This window comes from Ictidomys tridecemlineatus, chromosome 10, assembly GCF_052094955.1.
Source record: "Ictidomys tridecemlineatus isolate mIctTri1 chromosome 10, mIctTri1.hap1, whole genome shotgun sequence".
Classification (NCBI taxonomy): Eukaryota; Metazoa; Chordata; class Mammalia; order Rodentia; family Sciuridae; genus Ictidomys; species Ictidomys tridecemlineatus.
The window spans coordinates 111,109,765-111,136,229 of NC_135486.1; the positions used below are offsets into that span (position 1 = coordinate 111,109,765).

The 26,465-nt window shown below is 36.6% G+C and overlaps 1 protein-coding gene across 1 annotated transcript; it reads left to right on the forward strand.

The window, feature by feature from the left end:
• On the forward strand, positions 1–23,845 carry LOC101976246 (cytochrome P450 3A9). The gene is made up of 13 exons (XM_078022210.1): positions 1–145; positions 2,023–2,116; positions 3,164–3,216; positions 4,649–4,748; positions 6,951–7,064; positions 7,328–7,416; positions 8,092–8,240; positions 14,410–14,537; positions 16,107–16,173; positions 18,460–18,620; positions 19,925–20,151; positions 22,543–22,705; positions 23,330–23,845. The coding sequence occupies exons 1-13, from the start codon at positions 75–77 to the stop codon at positions 23,423–23,425; spliced, it is 1,512 nt and encodes a 503-aa protein (XP_077878336.1). The 5' UTR covers positions 1–74; the 3' UTR covers positions 23,426–23,845.
• Positions 23,846–26,465: the final 2,620 nt, after the last annotated feature.

Genomic DNA, 26,465 nt, shown 5'->3' on the forward strand with positions numbered 1-26,465 from the left:
TCTGCCCTGTCAAAAGATAGCTCACATAGCTGGAAGTCAAACTCAGAGGAGAAAATTTTGGAAGGAAAGTAGTGATGGACCTGATCCCAAACTTTTCCATGGAAACCTGGGTTCTCCTGGGAATCAGCCTGGTGCTCCTCTATCTGTGAGTAACTATCCCAGTTTCTCTTCTCTTCAAACCTCCCATTTCTGTGACTAGGAGGTTTAGTGATATGATTTGATTTGGAGGATGAACTTCTGAGTGAGTCTCAGTTTGAACCTAGATTAATCAACCAGAAGAATTCAGTAGATGCAGATTACAAACAACTGGACACCTTCTGAAAAGTGATGCATGCTCTGCAAACTTTCAGAATTCTGGGGGTAAAGAGGGGCCTTCACAAGTTTCTGTGTCATTGTTTATCTTTTGTGTTCTATGTGAACTACAAGAGATGTGTAGGAGGCTTGTCTCCTGTGGAACAGGTGGTTCCTGCTCCTCCTCCCCATGTCCCAGCACCATTTGTAAAATGCACCAAGTGCACCCCAGGTGCTACCATAGGCTCAGACTCAGATTTTCCCTCTGTTCTCTTCCCTTTCCCTGAAATAGCCCTCCTTCAAAAACTCAATTCCTCCACCTTGCAATATGCAACTACTGCTGAATGATGAAAGTACTGAGCAAAGACCTGGGAGAAATTTGAAACTTTTATTCCTTAAGTTAGCAACAGTGTAGAGATTTGTTTCTTCCTTGATATGAAATCTAATGGCAGCTTCAAGAGACAGAAGTTAAAAAGCCAATTTTGTATTTTAAACATTTCCCCATGATATTCCAGTACAGGAGCATGAATAAAATAATCTAGTAGAAGAATTCCTTTAAATAGTGGGATTTCTGGTCTGAGATTGTGGCTCAGTAGTAGAGAGCTCCTCTGGCATGTGTGAGGCACTGGGTTTTATTCTCAGAATCACATAAAAAATAAATAAGTAAAATAAACGTATTGTGTTTGCCTACAACTAAAAAAAATATTAAAAAATAGTGGGATTCCTGGTTTCATGGAGCAAGTGAAGAGAGCAGTTATTTCTGACTAAGGGTAGAAGACATTGCCCCAAGGAGACCTTTGACTTCTATTTTAAATCCACTTTTACAAGAGTAGGCATTCATAATGATGTGAAAATAGAAAATATAAACCTGGTTGTGTAACAATTGAAGTAAAGGATAATATTCAGGCTTTTGTTGCATCTATTTTCCCTCCAGTGGCATTGTAAAATTAATGGAAATGTTTTAATTTCATTCTGTTCAATAGCAATTTTTTTGAGGTAAGTTCCTCACGTTCCTTTTGAAGGTCAAAATAGGATTCTTCGATTATGTATTTGTAAAAACCAACCTGTTTAAAAATGACCTCACCTTTTTTGAACAATTGAAGTAATATTAATCTAATACATACATCCATGACATAGATTGCACATGTCTTTAAATATACCTGCCCAGCAGGTTTTTCTTACTCAACAGTTTCCCATACACCAGTGTTCTTAATCTCTTACAGCAGATGAGTAAGACAGAATGTGGACCAGGTCTGCAATAAAAGACATCCAGTTATGAGTTATGAAAAAGTGAGAGAATATTCCTCTCTGCTCAGAGAAGAAGGCCCAGAGTGGAGACGGCCCCCACTGGAGGCCACTAGAGGGGCCAACGTAATGGTATCAAGTCATCTTCCTGAACTGACACCAGTGAATGAAGTGACCTGGAAGAAATCTAGGCTGAATTACTCTTTTCAAGTTCATGTTTGGGGACTTAGATATTCACTGTAGCATTGGGAGTCTAATGATGGAATTAGCTGCTTTGAGATAATTATTATGAGTTTTGGAATCTCTCAGGGAATGTGAGAGAGGAGATAAGCAGAAGTAATCAGGGGCATTGGAGTTTTTGTTGTTATTTAGGGCCTACATGTTATCTGCCTGGCTTAGCTGTTCCCATTCTTGATCAGTGACTCATGAGTCACTATATACACACAGTCAACAATCCCTTGACCTGGATTTCTTTTCTACTTTTAGATATGGGACCTATTCACATGGATATTTTAAGAAGCTGGGAATTCCAGGGCCAACACCTCTGCCCTTTTTGGGAACTATTCTTAATTATCGCCAGGTGAGTGTCATTTAAGCTCCCTGTTTTGCCTCTTATGGTTGAAAACATCTGCTTAGTTACATCAGTAGAAATTCAGCTCCATGAGGGATGTTTCGAGAGTTCTAAGCTTCAGAAACTGTGTGAGGGCCCCATCCAAAGCACAGTCAGGTTTACCCTGGGGCTGTTTACAACTCCTCCTGGCCTCAGGTTCACTTCTGTTGATGAGCTCAGGACTCTGGCACATCCACACTGTAAGCTGTGGACTTTATGTTCAGCAGACTGTGAGCATTCTCACAACATTTTCATTTTTATCAGTGCAGATTCTAGGTAGACACACTCAAACCTCTGGGATGCTTTATTTGCACACTTAAAATATTATAAATGAAACTTAACAAGAGGAAGATTGATTGCTTAGTTTCTATGATGAAAACTCAGAGCCAGTGTCTACCTATCTGTGTCCTATGTGCAGAGACGTAGTATCTTCCCTTTTCCAAGTTGAGCTCCAATACAGGAAGGCAAGTCCACTTTTATTTGCTCACTATGTCACTTACTTACTCAAAAACATGATTGTGATAACATAAATCTCCTAGGCTAGAAGAGGTTTCTGGTGTCTTTACTCCCTAATTCTACCAGAATTCTAGAGAAAACATGAGATAAATTAAAATGATACTCAACAAGGAGATAAAAGATCATGCATGGCCCTGGGAAACACTCATTTTCCCTCAGCCTGGGTTTCCTCATGTGCCCATGGAGGTGATTATTCAGAAGGTCCCAGTATTTCTGAGACAACACAAGGAGAAGAAGAAGTACTGCAGAAGAGAAGAATGTCACATTCATAGACAAGGGTAATTGGTTGAGTATGAATAATACTTAGAGAAAATTCAAGTGACTTTATATATTTAATTTCAAATATTGCATATTTTCTCTTTTCTCCTCAGAATCCTCTGAGTAAGAGCTTCTCTCTAACCACCTGTTAGGAACAGCAAGCCTGATTTCATGGGATTTGGGTCATTTGATGCAATGTCAGTACATTATAATAATAATCGAATTTCATATTGTTCTTCCCAGGGTTTGTTTAATTTTGATACAGAATGTTATAAAATGTATGGAAAAACATGGGGGTGAGTATTCTGGAAATTTCTCTTTGGTAGACTTGTTATGATGTGGTGCCCCAATGCATGAGGACAACCTCAGCCCAGAGCTTTTGGGATGCAAGCCTCTGTGCTGCAAAATCCTTGGAGGGTTGTCCTGCCAAAGGTCCTGCATGTCACCAGGAGTCTGGGTCTACAGTCTGACTTAGGTTGAGAATGTTGCATGTTTTCACTTTTCTCCTGCCTTTGATGACCCAGAGACTCCAGCCTTACTTTGTGTCCAATGTTCTATCTTCCTCATTTTTATTTCTTTTTGACCCTTTTAGCTGAATAAAATGTATTATTTAAGAACTTTTTTAAAAAAAATCATGGGCTTATAAATCTATGGCATCATTTCCTTCCTCCATTGATTTCCTTTTAATTTAAAGACAAAAATTCCCTTATTTAAATTTCAGATTTAATGTCTGCTTTTGAACAAAAGGCTGGGAGGTACTGGGAAGCAGATGGGAAACCATTTCTGCTCATTTTTTAAATTTCCTTTACTTTTTTTCTTCTTTTTATTTGTCATAATTATTGTTGCTCATATGCCATTTTTAAGTTTTCAGCACTGACTTTTCAATGAAGTAGACCCAAGCATTTCTTTCTGTCCTTCATCCATTTGATGTTAAGACCAGACATAGGATGTAGTTACATCACTGAATTCCCTGGTGGATTGATGGGGTTTACATTAGAGGGTGGCCTCAGCTAATTGTAGCAACTATTCCCTTTCAGAGCTGGTGGGAGTTTGTTGAGAGCCATAGAAGAGGTGTAATCATTTTGCTCTACACTAAAAATAGTGGTAGAAGACATTGACTTTTCTCTATCTTCTCTCATCAATCTCCCAAAAGCCACAGAGCTGGCTAGAGTGTTCTGCTCAGTTTACATGCCCATAGATACCATGTGATCCAAGGACACAACATGCCCTGCTGGATCTCCAAAGCCTCCATTTCCGCTACCACTTGGAAAACTTAGTAATTATGAAAGTCAATTATCTGCCTTAATTTTTTTCTTCACTCACCTAATAGCCTTTTGAATAATCCAATATTTTTGTGATGTAAAAAGTTATATAGACTATGGGCTGAGGCTGGCTCTCAGTGGCAGAGTGCTTTCCTATCATGTGTGAGGCACTGGGTTTGATCCTCAGCACCACATAAAAAATAAACAAAAAAGGGCATTCTGTACACCTACAACTACAATAAATAAATAAATAAGTTGTGGGAATTAGTGTAGGAGTACTATTGTATTCACCATCTAGGTTTAAGAAGCGTTTCTATGATATTTCTAATTATGATCTCTTAGAAGATGTATTTTGCTATGTACTGTAGACTAGGCAGGTGGAATAGGTAACATCAGGATCAAAATCTGGATTTCTGCTGCAGAATCTGGCCTGTTAGATTTAACCAGCCCTATTTTTCTAATACAGCCTATATGATGGTCGACAGCCTGTTTTGGTTATTACGGAGCCAAGCATTATCAAAACAGTGCTCATCAAGGAATGTTATTCTGCCTTCACTAACAGGCGGGTAAGCATTCACTTTTCAACATTTTAACATCTATTTAGTTATTTTTAAGTTTTTAATTTATTCTTTTCAGTTATACATGACACTAGAATGTATTTTGACATATTATACATACATAAAGTACAACTTTCCAAACCTATGTTTGTACATAATGTGGAGTTTCTCTGATTGTGTATTCATATATGAACATACGAAAATTATGTCCGATTCATTCTTTGTCTTTCCTATTCCCATCCCCTCACCATTTTCTTTGTTCCCCTTTGTCTAATCCAAAGTAACATTTATTTATTAACTCAGTTTTTGTTCTGAGATATTTATAAATTCAGAGGGCATTCTTTGCCAAATAAATTACCAGGAAGTTGCATGTATAATCTGTTTTACCCAATGATAATTTCTAACATGAGTATAAATTTATTAAGTTCCTATTTCTATACTAACAGGAAATTGATACAATCTAGGCTTTTTATTTTCATTTTTCCTGTTTTGTGTGCCTATATGTATGAGTGTGCAGCTCTGTGCAAATGTATCACATGCCTACATTGTGTAGATTTAGATTGTGTTTTTAATGTGTTTTCCCAAATTCTTCATTAACCTCAGAAATATGCCCTGTTTCTTGTGTGGTGACTACATTGGACAAAGATTGCACCTATAAATAGGGAAAATCCTATCTGTATTTATTTCATTTATTTGTTTTTCTTTTCCTCTGACATTAGCTGGGAGTTCCAGTGTGAAGTTGAATAAGAGCCAGAGGAATGAACAATTCTTTTGAAGGATATAAACTTTAATATTCCAAAGTTTATCCCAGTTTTAGATGAGGCTGATGTGTATGTGTGTGGATTCCCATACAATCTCTATCTTCACTTTTTAAAAACTTTGGGTGCTGGGTTTAGCTCAGTTGGTATAGTGCTTGCCTTGCAGGCTCAAAGTCTGGGGTTCAATCTACAGCATCACAAAAATATTTTTAAAATCTTTGATTAATGTATGACAATTGCACATAATAATAGGATTTGCTGCTATGTTCAATACATACTTATATTCCACACGGCCCAAATCCAGCCTCTATTTACTTCCCAACATGTCCAAATCACTAATCTACACTCAATGAACCTTTTTACTTGTCTTTCTATATGTGACTGAGCAGACATTGTTGAATTATTCCTGATGCTTGGGAGAAAGCATTCAGTTTGCCACCAGCAAGTGTATTGTTAGCTGAAAGTGGATTTTTTAAAGAATCTCTTTATCAAGTTGAAGAAGCTTCCCTCTGTTCCTAATCTCCTAAAGTTTTACAGTGAATGAGTGCTGGAAACATACATTTTGGGGGTCAGGTACTGGGGATTGAACTCAGAGGCACTCGACCATTGAGACACATCCCTGGTCCTATGTTGTATTTTATTTAGAGACAGAGTCTCACTGAATTGCTTAGCACCTCACTGTTGCTGAGGCTGGCTTTCAATTTGTGATCATCCTGTCTTATACTCCTGAGCTGCTGGGATTACAGATATGCACCACTGTGCCCAGGTGGAAGCATACATTTTAACTAAAAAATATATTTTAGTTCATAGAAATAAATTTCAAGGGTTTTGCTTTGGTGGACTAACACCTAAGTGAAAGTAGAATTATCTTCCTTTCCCCCTATGCCCTTGTAGAAAATATTGGAAGAACTTCCATTAATAACTTGTTTTTTCTGTATTACACTTGTATTCCAAATCCTTTAAGTTTCAAATATTATTATTTTTAAAATTATCATATCTAACCATCCCTTTTTCAAGATGCTTATGCTGTAAATGCATGTAAAGACAGAACTGTTCTTAGGTAACATACAGTTGTCCAAGAACACCTAATATCTGTCACCAACCAACCAATTTCTGCTCTGCATAGCCCTGGGGGTTGTACTAGGTTTTCTTAGGTCTTCTTTCTGTCTATTCCCCTAGAAAAAGCTTCCAACAGTGTGAATATTTTTCATCTAAACAAAGGTTGGAATATAAAGTCCAAAAATGGTGTGAGGTCCCTGGGTGTCTCTTCCAAACTCACAGGAGATTAGGCACTTGGAATAAATACTATTGAGTGTCTGACATATGGCTAGCTACCTAGTAGGCAGTCACTAAACATTTTTTTAAAAATAAATGATGCTGTTTAACAAACTTTTGCAACTGTGGAGACCTCCACATTTATGTAGGACAAAATCTCTTTTCCTTTGGACTCTAGGATTTTGGTCCAGTGGGATTTATGAAAAAAGCCATCTCTTTGTCTGAGGATGAAGAGTGGAAGAGAATAAGAACACTGCTGTCTCCAACCTTCACCAGTGGAAAACTCAAGGAGGTAATAAAATAGGAGGGCTTTTCATTGGAAACTTAAAGAATAAATTTGGGGATGGGTAGAAAGTGAGATAGATAGTAGTCCCTTTCCAAGGGATAGTCCTCTGAATTTGAACTTCCTAAAAATGTTATTTTGTCTTTATGTTTTAGAAGAGATATAGTGAGATTCATTATAAATGACTCATACTTCTTCATCCTGGGAAAACCATAGCCTTGGGGACTGAGTCTCCTCACTTAACTATGGACAATCTTGTGTTTTGTGCATAGATGTTCCCCATCATTAACCAGTATGGAGATGTGTTGGTGAAAAACATGAGACTGGAATCAGAGAAGGGCAAGTTTATCAACTTGAAAGAGTAAGTATCAGGGCAGCTCTGGCATTCCAAGCTCCAGCAGGAGCCCCTCCAACTGCCTGACACAGAACTGAATCCCAACTGCTGAGCTAGTGCAATGAGCAGACAAAGCAAGAGTTTGGAGTCACAACTCCAACTATTCATCCAAGGAGGAGCTGCTCCTAGGAGGAGACAGGACAGCTGGGGGAGAAAGGATCTCTTCCTATCTGCCAAGGTTTATTTTGCTGCTATTTATGACTTTGAATATACTAGAAGAGAAAATATTGTCAAGGTCAAGGTCACTTTTTTGAGTCAATACCTCCACTCTTGTCCTGCTGAAGCTCAGTTTGTACACAACTATCCATCATCCTCATTCTACTTGTGCTACTGTAGTCTGTTTGATTATGGAACTTATCCCTGTGTGGGTGAACTTCTTGAGTTCAGAGGTGAGTCTAACTCAACTCACTGTCCCCATCACTCTTGGCACAAGGGAAGTATTTCATTTGCAACTCATAAAGGTCTCATAGTCATGTGAAGGGATCATAGAATCATTTGATAGTCCAGCAGATAACTGAGTGTGTGTGGCTCTCTGCTTGTCTTCCTTGGGCATGTGGACTTACTCCTACTTCTTGCTGCACGTGTAGTGGAAGGATTGGGAAGAGGCACTGATTTTAACTTTCCATGTCTTTCTCTATTCAGCATCTTTGGGGCCTACAGCATGGATGTGATCACTGCGACATCATTTGGAGTGAACATCGATTCCCTCAACAACCCACAAGATCCCTTTGTGGAGAAAGTCAAGAAGCTCTTAAAATTTGATTTCTTTGACCCTTTGCTCCTCTCAATAAGTATGTGGACTACCATGCTATTCGTTCCTTCTCTCCATTTAAATAAGATCATTATTGATACATAATTAACATATCTTTTAATTACCCCACTGAATTTATACAATTAAATGGTTTTCAGTACAAAGTTATATGCAGCCATCACCAGTGACCATTCGTCAACTCAGAAGCAGGCTACCATTTCATTATCAACTCTCTATTTTCCAAGCCTAAGCAACCATGAATCTATTTTCTGACTATAGATTTTATGATACTGTGAATTTTCTATTAATGAATCGTACAATATGTGGCTTTGCATATCTGACTTCTTTCATTTATCATGGTATTTTCAAATTATTCCAACATGGAGCATGTGTGAGTACTTCATTTGTTTTTTTAGAGAGAGAGAAAGAGAGAGAGAATTTTTAATATATATATTTTTAATTTTCATGGACATAATATCTTTATTTTATGTGGTGCTGAGGATCAAACCCAGCGCCCTGTGCATGCCAGGTGAGTGCACTCCCACTTGAGCTACAGTCCCAGCCCTTCATTTCTTTTTAAAAAGAAATTGTTTATTTATTTGTTCTAATGAATTATATATGACATCAGAATGCATTTCACTGAATAATACGCAAATGGAGCACAACTTTTCACTTCTGAACTTGTACATGAAGTAGATTCACAACATTTGTGTCATCATATATTTTTCTAGGGTAATGATGTTCATCTCATTCCACCATCACTCCTACACCCATCCCCCCTCCATTTCCCTTGCCCTATCCAAAGTTTTTTCATTCCTCTGATGACTCTCCCACCTATTATGAATCAGCATCCACTTATGAGAGAAAACATTTGGCTTTTTGTATTTGGGGATTGGCTTACTTCACTTAGCATGATATTCTCAACTTCATCCATTTGTCTGAAAATTCCATGATTTTATTGTCTTTTAATGCTGAATAATATCCCATTGTGTATATGTACCACATTTTCTTTATCCATTCATCTGTTGATGGGCATCTAGGTTGGTTCTACAGTTTTCACAATAGTTTCTAGCTATTGTGAAGTGAGCTGCTATAAACATTGATGTGGCTGCATCAATGTAGTATGCTGATTTTAAGTCCTTTGGGTATAAACCAAGAAGAGTGATCGCTGGATCAAATGGTGGTTCCATTCCAACTTATCTGAGGAATCTCCATACTGCTTTCCAAAGTTGTTGCACCAATTTGCAGTCCCACCAGCAATATAAGTGTCTTCCCCCCCCACATTCTCACCAACATATATTTTTGCTTGTTTTCTTCATAACTGCCATTCTGACTGGAGTGAGATGAAATCCTAGAATAGTTTTGATTTGCATTTCTCTAATTACTAGAGATGTTGAATATTTTTTCATATATTTGTTGATCAGTTGAAATGTTCTTCTGAGAAATGTCTGTTCAATTCCTTAGCCCATTTATGGATAGGGTTACTTTTTGTTATTGTGGGGTTTTTTTGGTGTTAAGTTTTTTTGAGTTCTTTATATATCCTAGAGATTAGTGCTCTATCTGATGTGCATGTTGTAAAAATTTGCTCCCATTCGTTAGGCTCCATCTTCACCTTATTGATTGTTTCTTTTGTTGATAAGAAGCTTTTTAGTTTGAATCCATTCCATTTATGTTTCTTGTTTTTATTTCTTATACTTTAGGAGTCTTAAGGAAAGTTTGAGCCTACTTTTTTTTCTATTAGGTGCAGGGTCCCTAGCCTAATTCCTAGGTCCTTAGTTCACTGTGAATTAAGTTTTGTGCACGGTGAGAGATACTTAATTTCATTTTGCTACATATGGATTTCTTTTTGAAGAATCATTTGTTTTAGAGGCTTTTTTTCCCAGTGAATGTTTTTGGCGCCTTTGTCTAATATGAGATAACTAGATTTGTGTAGGTTTGTCTTTGTATCTTCTGTTCAGTACCATTGGTCTACATGTCTGTTTTGGTGCCAATATGGACTTCCAGTTTTGCCAGCACCATTTGTTGAATAGGCTCTTTTCTCCAGTGAATGTTTTTGGCACCTTTGTCTAGTATGATATAACCATATTCATGTGGGTTTTTCTCTGTGTCCTCTATTCTGTACCATTAGTCTACAAGTCTATTTTGGTGCAAATATTATTGTTACTATAGCGCTGTAGTATAGTTTAAGGTCTGGTAGTGATGCTTCCTGCTTCACTTTCTTGCTAAGGATTGCTAGCTATTCTGGGTCTCTTATTTTTCCAAATAAATTTTATGATTGCCTTTTCTATTTCTATGAAGAATGTCATTGGGATTTTAATAGGGTTGCATTAAATCTGTAAAACACTTTTGGTAGTATGGATTAGCCAGAATTTAATTGAGACTTTTTGCATGTATGTTCATTAAAGATATTGGTCTGAAATTTTCTTTTGTTGATGTGTCTTTGGCTGGTTTTGAAATCAGGGTGATACTGGCCTCATAGAATGAGTTTGGAAGTGTTCCCTCTTTTGCTATTTCATGGAATAATTTGAGGAGTATTAGTAGTAGGTCTTCTTTGAAGGTCTTGTTAGAATCTGTCTGGCTGGGTCTCTTCTTTGTATGTAGGCTTTAGATGGTGTCTTCTTGCTGGAAGTTGATCTGTTTAACTTGTGTATATTACCTTGATTCAGTTTGGATAGATCATAACTCTAGAAATTTGTCTATGTCTTTGATATTTTCTATTTAATTGGAGTATAAATTTTCAAAATAGTTTCTAATTATCTTCTGTATTTCAGATGTGTCCATCATGATATTTCTTTTATTATCACAGATTTTAGTAATTTAAGTTTTATCTCTTTTTATTTGTGTGACTAAGATTTATGAATTTTATTTATTTTTCAAATAACCAACTTTTTGATTTGTCAATTTTTTCAATAGTTTCTTTTGTTTCAGTTTCATTGATTTCAGCTCTGATTTTAATTATTTCCTGTCTTGTACTACTTTTGATGTTGATTGTTCTTTTTTGGGGGGCTTTTAGATGTAATGTTCGGTTCTTTATTTATTGACTTTTTCTTCTTTTAAGGAATGAACTCCATGCAATGAATCCCAGAGATTTCAATATGTTGTATCAGTATTCTCATTTACCTCTAAGAATTTTTAAATCTCCTCTCTGATGTTTTCTGCTATTATTGCTCATTCAGTAGCATATTATTTAGATTCCAGGTGTTAGAGTACTTCTTTTTTCATTTTATCATTAATTTCTAATTTCTTTCCATGATAATCTGATGGCATTCAGGTAGTATCTTTGTTTGTATTTGCCAAGAGTTTCTTTTTGGCATAATATATGGTCTATTTTAGAGAAGGATCTGTGTACTGTCAAGAAGAAAGTGTATTCACTCATTGATGGATGAAATATTCTCTAGATCTCTTAAGTCTAAGTTATTGATTGTATTATTGAGTTCTATATTTTCTTGGTTTAGCTTTTATTTGGGAGATATATCCAGTGGTGAATGAGGTGTGTTAAAGTCACCCAGTATTATTGTGTTTTGGTCTATTTGGCTCTTGAAATTGAGAAGAGTTTGATGAATGTAGATGGCCTTTACATTTGGCCTTTTCATGTTATCCCATAATTCATTGTTTGGGGCGTAAGTATTTATAATTGTTATTTCTTGTTGATGAAGGTTTGGGTTTAGAAATCTGAGAGGTCCTAATTGATTTCCTCCTATATGTAATCTGATTCCTTTGTCTTGTGGCTTTTAAATTTCTTTCTTTATTCTATATGTTAGGCATTTTTATTGTTATTGCCTTAGTGCAGATCTGTCATGATTTTGTACACTTGGTGTCCTATAAGCCTTTTGTATTTGATTTTCCAATTCATTATTCAGGTTTGGAAAAGTTACTGATATTATTTCATGGATAAATTGTTCATTCCTATGTTTTGGAACTCTATGCCTTCTTCTATCCCAATAATTCTCACATTTGGCCTTTTCATGTTATCCCATAATTCATGAATGTTCTGCTCATGGTTTCTTACCATCTTCACTGTGTGGTCAACTTTACTTTCAATTTTATATATTTTGTCTTCATTGTCTGAGGTCCTATCTTTCAAGTGATCCAGTCTGTTGGTGATAATTTCTATTGAGTATTTTAATTTGGTTTATTGTTTCCTTCATTTCAAGGATTTCTTTTCCTTTTTTTTGTAGAATCTCTATCTCCTTATTGAAGTAATCTTTTTCTTCCTGTATTTGACTGTGTAGCTCTTTATTGAATTGACCTTTTGTTGCCTATGTTTGCTTTCTTTAATTCACAGAACATTTTAATTACATACATCCTGAACTCTTCTTGGATATCTCTTCTGCTGTGCTGGCCATTGGTTCTAGTAATGTATCTTGGTTTGTTTGGGGCACTTTCTTCCCTTGTTTTTTTCATATTGTTTGTCTTTCCATTTAGCAGTGTAGATTCAAGATATTACAGTTTTTACCAATAGATTTATAGTGTCCCTGCAGAATTCCATGATCTCTCTTTTGAAGAGGAGATCAATATTAACATATCCCAATGCAAACAATATGCAGGCTTAATTAAACCAAATAGCTTTCATTGAGATGTTTCCTATTTTGTCACAATAGACAGAAATGGTGAGTTTGATTATTATTAACAATGTAAACAGTAGGTTGCAAAAGGACCTACAGTTTAAAATGATGGACAAAGAGAGAAGTGGGGGCAGGTTTAGGTTGAGATGTTAAGGAGGTAGGAGATGAGGATATAGAGTTATTAGATCTTAGGAAACATAAAGGAGGAATCAACAGATGTTGGATAGTAGCAGGAGAAAAGAGACTTTGAGGAGATAAATAAGTAGGAAGGGAAGAGAGAGGGAGGGAGGGAGGAAGAGGCTAGAACAACAAATTATTTTGCTAATATTCTATTGAGATTTTGCATCCATAATGATAAGATATATCAGTTTGTAGTTCTCCTGTGTTGTCTTTGTGTTAATTCTTAGGATTAGGTTAACACGGGCACTTTAGGATCTAATACAGTGTTCACTGTGTTCTATATTTAGAAAACAATAGATATTTCTATGAATGTTTGTAAAGAAGTAAAGAATTGGTATTAGTTCTTTTAGTCTTTGGTAGGATTGTCCATGAAACATCTGGACCTGAGCTTCACTTTGTAGAAAAGTTCTTAATTTCTAACTTAGTCTCATCACATGATGTATGTCAATATATATTTTGTATTACTTTTTGTGTCAGTTTCTGTTGTTTGTGTCTCTTTAGGAATTTGCCTATTTCATTTATGTAATTTATATAATTATTGTGATAATCTGATTGTTACAATATCGTTATATTTCTTTTTATATTTATAATGTCAGTATTTCCCCAGTTTTTATTTTGAATGCTACTAACTGTAGCCTTTCTATTTCTGGGTCAGTGTAGCTATTATTTTGCCAATTTTGTTGGTTTTATTCAAAGAATTGCATTTGTTTTCATTAATTTCTTCTATTGATTTTATTTTTTATTTGATTAGTTTCCACTTTGATCCTTAATATTTTTTTCCTTCTGTTTCCTTTAAGTTTAATTTGCTCTCCATTTTTTCATGATTTATTGTGTAAAGTTTGATCATTCATTTGTGATCTTTGTTTTATGTAATAGATAATAATTTCCCTCTGTACAGTGATGGCTTTTTCTCCATTACACAAATTTTACATATTATGCCTCCTTTTTTCCTTTCAATACTTTATCTATTTCACTTTATATTTATTCTTTCATCCAGTGTTTATTTAAGTGAATATTGATCAATTTGCCCATACTTTGAGTTTACTAATTTTCTTTTTAATAATGCCTTCTGGATTCCTCCCATGGTGCTTGAGGAACACATGCTCTGTTGGTCCCATCCTAACTGCTCTTTCTTGAAGAGCATGATTAACTGCAGCATCAGACTAAAGCCACGCTATTCCAGTACACGAAGGGGAAAGGGGTCAGGGTTTTCATCTTGCTCCTTTGGTCACTCCACAGAGGCAGAAGGGGCCACTGATTTTACTGGTATGGTGCTGGCCCTATATATGACATCCTCTTGCTCAGCCAGTGGCCTGGAGCCCAATCACTGATCCCAGCAGAAACAGTTACTCTTTAGGAACCCTTGTGACTTTCACTTTTATGATTTGTTGAAAAGATGTAATTGCTTCAGGTAAAATTTACATTTTTCAATGAAGTGTCCTTTGTTTTTTCTTTTCCCTGCAGCAATCTTTCCATTCCTTACTCCAATTTATGAGGCAATGAATATCTCTATGTTTCCAAAGGATGTCACAAATTTTTTAAAGAAAGCTATAAACAGAATGAAAGAAAGTCGCCTTCAAGAGAAACAACAGGTAAAATCCGGTGGTGGATACAGAGGAGGTTCATTTTTGATAATTTATTTGCCTATGGGTGTATGACTTCCATACTTCTTTGTATGTTTTTAAAAGGTAGATGAAGAAGAACTCTTGGTTGAGAGTAGTAGAAGCTTTCCATTTGGGGAGAATAAAGTATTTAACATCTGGTAATTGAGAAACAAGAATGAATCAGAGAGGGAACTGAATTAGAGTAAGATATATTCCATGCTTTTATAATTATGTCAAAATGGACTCTACTCTCATATAACTAAAAAGAACTAATAAAAAAGACTTAAATAAATAAAATTATATATTCCAAATACTAAAAAAATAATGAACCAGAGAGAAATCATTTACAGTTAAATAATGGGCATGGTAATTAGTTTGTCAAGGCATAAATATTGCTGATAGGAAAAGTCCCAAATGCTCTAAAAATGAGTCCTTGTACATTGTTGAGTAGATTTTTAAATTAGGACAGTTTGTAAATGGAAAACTGTCTGGAGGGCCTTCAGAAATCAAATACAGACCCACTGTATAATCCAGCAATCTCACTACTAAGTGTATAACCACAGGAAATGAAATCTGCACTCCCATGTTTATTGCAGCACTATGTTAAAATTGTTCTTATTAATTGAGCCAAATCTATTTTGAAAATATTCACCATCAGGAAATGATAAATTCAGTTAAAGATGTTTCTAAACTCACATAAACATAAAACAGCATATACATACATCAAAGTAACAGGGTACCTTGTTAATATGTAGAACTTAATTTTTTTATAAACCTTAGGGTTTGATCTTTGAAATAATTTTTTTAAAATAGAGGAAAAATGTTTTATTGTATTCCTTCTTCTCAATAGGTAAAATTTCAACATAAAATTTTTTTTTCCTGGTGCTTTAATTTCATCAGATTTCATATGGTCAAGAATCATTGCATTTACAAACCTCTCACTTTACAAACTCTCCACAGAAGGCATCCTCAGGCTAGCTGGCATATGTTTGGCCCCTCATGGAGAAGTCATGGGGTTCTTTAGGTGAAGGTTTTGCCTCATGTACAAAGACCAGCACAAGGATGTGTGCAGGCCAGGGATCCAGGATGGGCCCTCCAGGTGTCAGTACAAAGTTCATAGCTTCAATCATGGTGGGATCTTTCAAGAAGCTTGCTCAAAATATGATGATGAACTCTAAAAATGGTAGGAGATTAATTTGTGATGTCTTTGGTGAAGAATAGTGCAGTCCAGGACTTATCCCTGAGCAAATAAATGTAACAGGAGACAAAGCCAGCCCTCTCTGGCCAGAAGGCTGTGTTCAGAATCCACAGGATCTCAGAAGCAGGGAGAGCAAAGGCCAGTAGCTATTGGACACCATAGCCTGCTTTCACTCAGGGAAACGTCCTACTGTCCAAAGTTTGTAGATGGATGCTCTTCTTCACTGATGACTTAGGAAACTCCAGCTGGACTTTTGTACTTGGAAGAAGTCATAGCCACAGAAGGGAATATAAGTTCTGTAATCTTATTTTTTTCTGACTTCATAATTGATCTTCTATCTTTGAAATCTCTGTTTCTAGCATCGGGTGGATTTTCTTCAGCTTATGATAAATTCTCAGAATTCCAAAGATGTGGAGTCTCATAAAGGTAAACAAGGGTGCTGTCTCATCTACTGATGTGGAAACTCAGAGGGAAGGATTGTTCTGGAAGTGTGCAGGAGATTTTCCAGGAAGAAGAGTATTTCTACCAAGTTGCAGAAAGTGCATGCTTGGATATCATATACAGTAGCCTGAGGAACTTTGTAGAGAAGCACACCTAGAACCATGTTCAATGTTGAAGCTGATATAAACAAGTATTTCTTTTACCAACATGGTATTTTTATTCAATTTATTTTCTTACTGTTTTTATTTTGATGCCAATTCTCCCATATTTGTCCACTGGAATCTCTTTCATGTAGGCTCCGGAGTCCTCTATTATTCTTGTCACCTTTTTAATGATTGTTTTAAAAGTAGCTTCTGTTTATTCTGGCCATAGCAATATTGAGCTGAAAACACAGAGGTTCTCCATGTAGTCTTGAATACACTGTTTTACTCCTAAATTCACCACCAGAGAGTTATATTTATCACAGTTCAGGAACCTGTGTTGACACACTTCTATCACTCACAGTCCACAGATTTCCTTAGGGTTTGCTCTTGGTCTTGTACATTCTATGACATGTATCCACATTATAGTAGCACACAGTGTATTCTGTGCACTTTTCATTTATTTTATAAGTATTTTCTTGCTTTCTAATTTAAGATATTCTAGATTTCTGCTCTGTTTTCCCTGACAGGTTGGTTTTTTGTTTTTACAATTAATTGAATTTAGAAATCAAAATCTGTGATCATCTTGTGAATTTTTGCTTTTAGATACTCTCAGTAGACAAGATTATTAACATGAAATACTTCTACATGGAACAGAGGAAAGAAATATTTCTGTATCTACTCACATCCAGTAATATAAACTATTTTTCTCTCTCCTTCAAAATTTTTTTCCTAATTTATTGCTTATTTCTGTAATACACAAATACTCCCATTGCAGTTCTAATTTGAGGTACCTAGTTCCTTGACAACCTTCTGAAAAAAGTCCTGAATGTTTATCAATTAATTCTAAAGATGAAGACTTGGCTTACTACAGCCTGACAGTATACATATTTTTAAAAATATATTTTTATTTTTTAGTTGTAGGTGCACACAATGATTTTATTTTATTTTTATGTGATGCTGAGGACCAAACCCAGTGCCTCACATGTGCTAGGTGAGTGTTCTACCACTGAGCCACAAACCTGCCCCAGTGTGCATATTTTATTATCTATGTATGTATGTATGTATGTATGTATCTATCTATCTATCATCTATCTATCTATCTATCTATCTATCTATCTATCTATCTATCCATCCATCCATCCATCTATCCTGAATGTATCTACTCAGTTCTACTCAGGTTTCTAAGATGAAGGAAACAGTCTACAGTTTAACTCTTCTATAAAATAGCCACCAAACACATGTGCCTACTTAGCACTTGACATGTGGCTAGTGCCACTGAGGAACTGAAGTATATTTATTTTTAATTAATTAAAATTTAAACACCCACAGGTAGGCTGGTAGCTATGAATGCCAACATTCGAGCTCCAAACCTTGTCTTTTATTTGGTGCAGTAGAGAGGGTTACCAGGAATTGAACTCAGGTGCACTTCACCACTGAGCCACATCCCCAGCCCTACTTTGTATTTTACTTAGAGACAGGGTTTCACTGAGTTGCATAGTGCCTTGCTGTTGCTGAGGTTGGCGTTGAACTCATGATCCTCTTGTCTCAGCCTCTTGCAGGGATTACCAGTGTGTGCCGCTGCACCTGGCCCGAACCTTGACTTTATAGTCCTATTTCATGGGGTTCATACTCACTGGGATAAAAGATTTGATAATTAAATGTTCTCATGACATCATCATAGAAAATCATAATCAGTAAATCTGAACTCTGTAAACCATACAAACACTTGTTTTATGTATTCTTTTTTTATCTTGAATTGCATGTTTGGCACAGAGACCATGTTTATTTCAGGGCCCAGGTATCTAAAAGTTTATATTGATCATACTGTGTATCTTAGATAGAAATGGTATCTCTTGAAATTACCTATCTTTGGTGGTGCTGAGAATGGCACAGTTAGTAGCCAAGTCCAAGAGTGGTGTAGACCTCAGGACAACTGGATTAAAAAAAGTTTTCCTTTGTTTCCCCTATTGGATAGACATGAGAGTGAAAACCACTCTGAGAATGACCCTGAGTTGCTTTTCCATGGTCCTGCCTAGTGAGCTGTGGGTTTTAATGGGATTTTTCTTCATCTAAACCCTGATGTTGTGATTTGCTGGATTTACCTAAACTGTGTTTCCTCTTCCGTTAGCCCTGTCTGATCTGGAGCTTGTGGCTCAATCAATTATCTTCATTTTTGCTGGCTATGAGACCACTAGCAGTGCTCTTTCTTTCATTTTGTATGAACTTGCCACCCATCCTGATGCCCAGACCAAACTGCAGCAGGAGATTGATGCGGCTTTGCCCAATAAGGTGAGAAGATGATACCTGGAGAGGGAGGAGAGAGGCAGAGCCTCAACAAGACTCCCTCCTTTTCACTTCCTAGAAGGCTTTGTCCGAAATGTAGTCACTGATTCTTTTCACCAGCTCTTTTGGAAAGTTTCTGAAGAGAGAAATGAAAGGGAAAACACAGTATTGAGGGGAAAATGCTATTCTCAGAACTACAAGAAATTTTGAAAACAGTGTAATTTCAGTAGTACCCATTACCAGTTACCATGATGATACCTAGGAAGTGTAAGCATGTGTCACTCAAGTGTCCAGATCATTGGATCTGCTGAACTGTGGCAAGAGCTCCTGCCTGGCTGTCTGCTGAGTGAGCCTGGGCTTGGTGGGCAGGCCGACTCTGCTCTGCTCCACACATCTTCACACTCTAGTCATGTATTAGAGAGAAGCAGCCAAGGGATGAGTCAGGTTTTCTGGCTCCTGAGCCAAACACTTTACTTATACCTTGTGTACTCTCCAATGTCACATCAGGCATTAGCCATGTGTTGTGCCTGCTGAACTCACACCTCTTCCTAAACAGGGAGTCTATCAGATATGAAGACACATGGTTTCTGGGGTGGCATGGCTGGTTTGGTAGTGAAGTAGGCACAAAGTCTCTTCTTCAGAGCTCACAATGAAGCCCTGAAGAACAACCAGGAGACTGGTCCAGCAACAGAGGGTGGGGCTGAGAGTGGCTTTCTGTCATCCTTAGAATGTTCTCTGAAACTAAAATTGTGTGACATCGTGCCATTGAATCTTAGCTTTCTTTTGGTGGTACTGGGATGGAAGTTACCAGTTTCTCCCTAAATTTTTTTTTAACATGATTTAGTGTTATCTCTAAGTATATATATACATATATATATATATATATTCAAAGCAGGATTATTCAAGAAAGAACAGATGTATAATGGGTTATTTTCTCTTTTCTATGTTCTATTTCCCTGAAATAGGCTTGTGACTTTTCTAGAGAAAGGTAACTGTGACTTTCACATTATTTTGCCTGAGTGTAATCGTCATATTCTATTAGTTACTTTTCCTTGCATGAGAAAAGGTAGTACATGATGATTCTGAGGATATTATACACTGAATTTGGGATTGTCCTAAAGGTCTCTTATGTATATGGTTGTCAAATGGACATGATTGTTATTATAATGCTTAGTCAATTGTAAGCACTACTCTCCTTCACCATTTTGTTATTCTTGGGACCTTGTAACACTTTAATAAAACTATGTAGATTGAGTTTAAATTTAGTTCCAAACATGAATTTCCAAAAAATCTTTTTTTTCTCTCTTCAGGCACCTGCTACCTATGATACCGTGTTACAGATGGAGTACCTGGATATGGTGGTGAATGAAACTCTCAGGTTGTACCCAATTGCTGGCAGACTTGAGAGGGTCTGTAAGAAAGATGTTGAAATCAATGGACTGTCCATTAGGAAGGGAACAGTGGTGATGATACCAAGCTTTGTTCTGCATCGAGACTCACAGCACTGGCCAGAGCCTGAGGAGTTCCGCCCTGAAAGGTACAGGACCTCTGGGAAAGGGAATCACCCTGGGCTAGGGTTGTCCAAGCATGTCCTTGTATTTCTTATCACAGATGACATACAGGTAGCTATGTAATCATTTTTATATATGTCTTTGTATTTTAAGCAGTTTTCCTGTTATAAATATAACATTTTCTTGCAAAATGATATGAATTTATGACAAGGAACAAAATGAATGCTATGTCCATTCACTATCCTAAATTCTTTAAAAAAATTTTTAAAATTAATTTAAAAAACAACAGAATGCATTATAATTCTTATTACACATATGCAACACAATTTCTCATGTCTCTGTTTGTATATAAAGTATGTTGACACCAATTTGTGTCTTCATAAATGTACTTTGGATAATGATATTCATTACATTCCATCATCCTTGCTACCCCCCTGCCCCCTCCCTTTCCCTTCCACCCCTCTGTCCAATCTAGAGTTCATCTATTCCTCCCATGCTCCCTCTCCCTACCCCATATGAGTAGGCCTCCTTATATCAGAGGAAACATTCAGCATTTTTTTTTTGGAATTGGCTAACTTAATTTAACATTGTCTTCTCCAACACCATCCATTTACCTGCAAATTGCCATGATTTTCTTTTCTTTTAATGCTAAGTAAAATTCCATTGTGTATATATGCCACATTTTTAAAATCCATTCATCTAATGAAGGGCATCTAAGGTTGGCTCCACAGTTTATCTATTGTGAATTGTGCTGCTATAAACACTGATGTGGCTGTGTCCCTGTAGTATGCTGTTTTTTAAGTCTTTTGGCTAAGAACCAAAGAGAGGGATAGCTGGGTCAAATGGTAGTTGCATTCCAAGATTTCCAAGGAATTTCCACACTCCTTTCTATATTGGCTGCTCCAATTTACAGTCCCACCAGCAATGTTTGAGTGTACTTTTCCCCTACATTTTCACCAACACTTATTGTTGTCCTCATAATAGCTGACATTCTAACTTTAGTGAGATTATGTCTTAGAGTAGTTTTGAGTTGCATTTATCTAATTGCTAGAAATGATGAGCATTTTTTCATATATTTGTTGATTGATTGTATATCCTCTTCTGAGAAGTGTCTGTTCAGGTCCTTGGCCCATTTATTGATTGGGTTATTTGGTTTTTTGGTGCTTTGCTTTTGAGTTCTTTATATACTCTAGAGAGTGATGTTCTATCTAATGTGTGAGGGGTAAAATTTTTCTCCCAAGCCATAGGCTCCTTATTCACCTCACAAATTATTTCTTTTGCTGAGAAGAAACTTTTTAGTTTGTTAAATTCTTAAATAATTATGAATTAATAATATGACCATGTTCTCATAAACATATTTCTATGCATATAGATATTTTTGCAAACTAGATTGTATCATATTTTATTTGATTTTTGCTAGCACTTGATAATATATGCATTCAACCTCTTGCATGTATGTTTTTTTTGGGTATCAGAAATTGAACTCAGGGGCAGTGGACCACTGAGCCACATTCATAGCCCTGTTTTGTATTTTATTAGAGACAGGGTCTCACTGAGTTGCTTAGTGCCTCACTAAATTGCTGAAGCTGGCTTTGAACTTGGGATCCTTCTATCTCCACCTCCCAAGTCGCTGGGATTACAGGCATGTGTCACTGTGCTCAGCCTGTATGTATTGTTTTTGGATCTATAATTTCAACTAACTAAATAAACATTTTTTCTTGGCAGTTTCTCCTAAACGGTGTAATACAATAAGTATTTATATAGTATTTACACATTATTAGTTAATATAAGTAATCCAGAGATGATTTAAAATATATTTCAGGATGTGCATATGTTATACAAGTATTTTCTCATTATTTTATAAGAGACTTCAACACCTGGGATTTTGTTTATTCTGATGCTAAAACTAATTCTCCTCAGATATGGCACCATAACTGTGTTTGTGTATATGTATGTGTGTGTGTGTGTGTGTGTGTGTGTGTGTGTGTGTGTGTCTGTGTGTGTCTGTGTCTGTGTTTTCAAATTTCATAGCATGACCCATAAATGACATAACCACTATCTCATTTCATTTTATGTATTCACTCTTATACTCCTTATATTTTATGTGTGTGTTGTTTCCTTTACTGTCTCAATTTATCATGATTTCCTTTGAAACAGCATTTATCTCATCTCAAAAAGACTGAAAGATCCTATAGACTAAGGGGGAGAAAGGTGGAATAACTTTTATAGGCTAAGGGGGAGAAAGGTGGAAAAACTCCATAGCTTAACAATTCTTATAGCAAAACCACAGCTAGATTTCAATAACCAGCCCAGAAATAATCTTTTACACCATTGCTTGGGGATGTCTAAGGCACAAACTGAAATAAGTAACTGTTGTAGTTTTAATGTTTTGTTGATTTGTCATCTTTGTTGACCAGGTTCAGTAAGCAGAACAAGGACAGCATCGATCCTTATGTGTACATGCCCTTTGGAAATGGACCCCGAAACTGCATTGGTATGAGGTTTGCTCTCATGAACATGAAACTTGCTCTTGTCAAAGTAATGCAGAACTTCTCCTTCCAACCTTGTAAGGAAACACAGGTCAGTGGATTTTCATATAAATAACGTTTATTTGAAGATGTTTTTCCAAACAGAGGGGCCTAGTAACAGAAAAATATATGCTCATTCATTATTTAATTCTTAGACCTATAGTCCAGTGAGTCTCTTCTGCACCATCTTTGAGATTTTAGAGTTCTTCACCATGGGGGCTCTAAATCTATGGCTTTATGAAGAAGAAATTGTAAAAAATGTATGGACTCAATGCAGATTAGTGTGCTATGTGTATGTGTGGACTGTGAACTTGAGCACAGTGTAAATTCAACTTTAAGTCTCCTGGAGAGACCCTGTGCACAGTCGTGAGGTGTGGTGACCACAGGGTTCTGATGTTTGAGTGAAGCTCTCCTCACCAGAACTTACACAACCTCCCTGTCTCAGGCCTTGTCAGGATAAATGTTTATGAAATATTTTTTCAGATAAATGAATAATTTTACTATTTAATCATGACCCACCTTAGAGAACGAGTAGGATGAATTCAAAGTACATGATACTAAAAGTAGTTTTATGTTTGTGGAGCATCACTGGGCTTCATATATCTTCTCGACTTTGCTGCTTTGGTTCTTGGTGTTTCATTCAGTGCTTCTCCATGTGCTTGTCAAAATGTTTCAGATTCCCCTGAAATTAGCTGATCAAGGACTTCTTCAACCTGAAAAGCCCATTATTCTGAAGGCTGTATGCAGAGATGGGACAATAAGTGGAGCCTGAACTTCCCTAAGGATTTGTCCATTGTTGTCCTCAGAGCCTGGGACCCAGAACATCAGAGAATAAAAATTTATTTTGTGATGAAAACTCAAAATGAAGATAGACTCTATATTCCTCAATTTATGAATGATAAGAGATGCTGGACCTTTGCTGATCTTGCTCAGGGTCTGTGCAGAGTATTATCTATTTTCTGATGGAAAGAAGTTGACCACCTCAGTGCCAGACGTGAAGATTCACCTTTTCTGGGTCTAATGGTCTCTCTCATCTCACCACCACTTAGTCCTGGCAGCTCCTCCTGAGCTCTAATCAGAGAATCAACAATTATCACCAAATTTGTCAACAATTTTTAATGAAAATAAGGGTGTTTGTGGTGGCTTTTGTAGTGACATTGATATATGATGTGTTCTTTGAAATATGCTGTGATAAGTTTTATAATGAGAAAATCAATAAATCCTTGTAGAAGTTTATCTGAAGCCTCTATGCCCATTTAAGGGGATATATAGTACTGAATCAGTGAGAGTCAAAACTAAATCTTTTGATCATCACAATCAGTGAATACATGGAGCTTTTTCAGGAATTCAAAATAAATAGTAAGATAGATAAAATTAACCCAGTGTGGATTTTCCCATTACTGGGAAAGTATATTCATAGTGTCCTTCTGCCATTTTTGAAGTACAAAATTTGTAACAAATTACTGAGGTGTAGTTATTACTATGTCTCTAGCTTATATTTAATTCTCTCATTTTTATCTCTCTTGTTGATTCTAGAAAGCAAGAAACATATTTTTAGTCCATCTTCAACTCCTAATTGTGCAGCCTTTATCCATTTATTTTATTATTTATTTATTCAGGTACTGGGGATTGAATCCAGAGCCACATCCCCAATACTTTACTATTTGTTCTAATTATTTATACATGACAGTAGAATGCATTTTGACACATTATACAAAAATGGAGTAAAACTTCTTATTCTTCTGCTTGTACATTATGTAGACATATACCAGTCATGTAACCATATATGCACAAAGGGTAATGACCAATTCTTTCTACTATTCTTCCATATATATATTATATATGTTATATGATATATATTTATTGATACAAGTTTTAGCTAGGATGCTCAGGGTCTCACTGAGTTTCTGAAGCTGGTTTTGAACTCATGATCCTCCTGCCTCAGCCTACATAATCTTGAGGATTTCAGGAAAGGAATAAATTGTCCTACTCTTTGAGATTAGCTAGGAAAGACTCTACCAAAATAGGTGCTATAAGAGCTGGCTCAGCAGGAGTCTTTTATGAGGCACAGAAATATTCTAGGTAGAGGAACCTGTGTGGGCAAAGATATATGGACGGAACTTGTGTTGACAAAAGTCTCATGTTTTGTAAATACATCAGCTATGGGACTGGGTTGTGCTCAGAGGTAGAACACTCATCTACCATGTGTAAGACACTGGGTTTGATCCTCAGCATCACAGAAAAATAAAACAATGATATTGTGTCAACTTATAACTAACAACAAAAACAGCAACAACAACAACAACAACAAAGACAGCAGCAGGAGATTAATGCCTGTGGCTTCACTTGAGTTTCTCATAATATCACATAACCTTTAGCATTATTGATTACACAGTGATTTATTGATTTACTACAAAATAAGAATTGAAATAATTACAGGAGTCTCATGCCTGTTTCAAAATCCAGGTCTGGCCACTCACCACCCTCTGCCCCACCGCCAAAAATCCAAAGAGTAATTGCAAAAATTGAGAAAAGAACTTTAGTCAGTGCAGCCACACCAGAAAGACAGGGGATCCATGTTTTAGGTCATGCATTTCGGGTGCTGGCATGACCTGAAGGTTTAAATAGAAACAGAATTGGGACAGTGGGGAAGAGGTATGCATTGTTAAGCAGTTTGTCCAAACTGAGGTCTGAAGGATCACTATCTCACTTCTAGCACTGTTAGATGGCTCCTGAGAAGTCCTTATCACTTGAAAGGAATAAATTTTATTTATTGTTCAAGATGTTTATCTACCAGACCTGGAATCCTAATAGGGGCAGTGTAGGTCCCATGAGATGATTGCTCCTGTTGAGGGAATAAATTCGTGTGTTTATCTGTCTAAAGGCTCTGCCTTTCCTGGAAGGAAATAAATAATGACTGAAGACTTCTGGGAACCACTCTGGGGTTCTGAAATAAGATACTGTAAAAGCTGACCCTTGAGGAGCTGGGACTGTGGCTCAATGGTAGATCACTTGACTGGCATGTGTGAGGCAATGGGCCTGACTCTCAGCACTACATTAAAATAAATAAATTAAACAAAAGTGTTTTGTTCATCTACAACTAAAAAGAATATTTTTATAAAAGCTGATAGTTGAATGTCCTTTCAATCTTTCCTCAATCTTCTAGGAGGATAAGATAGATTAGATATATTTGTAATCCATTGCTAGTTTTTATATGAGCACTCCTTAAATTATTAACTTGTCTATGTGCAGACTTGAGCAGTCACAAATGTTAAGTTAGTAAAGGATACTGAATGAAGGCAGAATGCCAAGCTTTAACCTGTTTTATTTACTCATTGTACAGCTGCAGGCCCCAGAGTCAATGTCTTTACCCAAGGAAGTATCTTTAAGTCCCTGTTTTCAAACAAAGGTCAAAGTAGGAGAGTGTATGATTCTTTGCCAACTGCAAAGAGGACACTTGACTCCTCCAATTCTAGGAGATGGAAAGGCAGTCTTTCTACTGGCTTCATCTCTGGTCTCACCTCCTTTCCCAGCACAAAAACCGGCCTCACTTAATCATAATTTGTCACAGAAGGGATACTCTGCAGGCACAGTTCTGCAAAGGGCAGCCCACATAGCTGAAAGAAAAATACAGAATTCAAAACTGATAAAGGAAAGTGGTGAAGAATCTGACCCTGAATTCTTCCATAGAGACCTGGGTCCTCCTGGCTATCAGCCTTATGCTTCTTTATCTGTGAGTCACTGTCCAGCCTTTTCTCCTCCAGAATCCTGGAGTTGGTGGCTTAATCAGGTTCTTGTTTGCCTTAACTGTT

What these genes read in the sequence shown, in the direction of transcription:
- LOC101976246 (XM_078022210.1), top strand. Translation starts at nt 75, where the DNA reads ATGGACCTGATCCCAAACTTTTCCATGGAAACCTGGGTTCTCCTGGGA. An exon ending in CTATTCTTAATTATCGCCAG is followed by an intron (nt 2,117 to 3,163) that starts GTGAGTGTCATT and finishes TGTTCTTCCCAG; the next exon opens with GGTTTGTTTAATTTTGATAC. An exon ending in GAGGAGTTCCGCCCTGAAAG is followed by an intron (nt 20,152 to 22,542) that starts GTACAGGACCTC and finishes TTTGTTGACCAG; the next exon opens with GTTCAGTAAGCAGAACAAGG.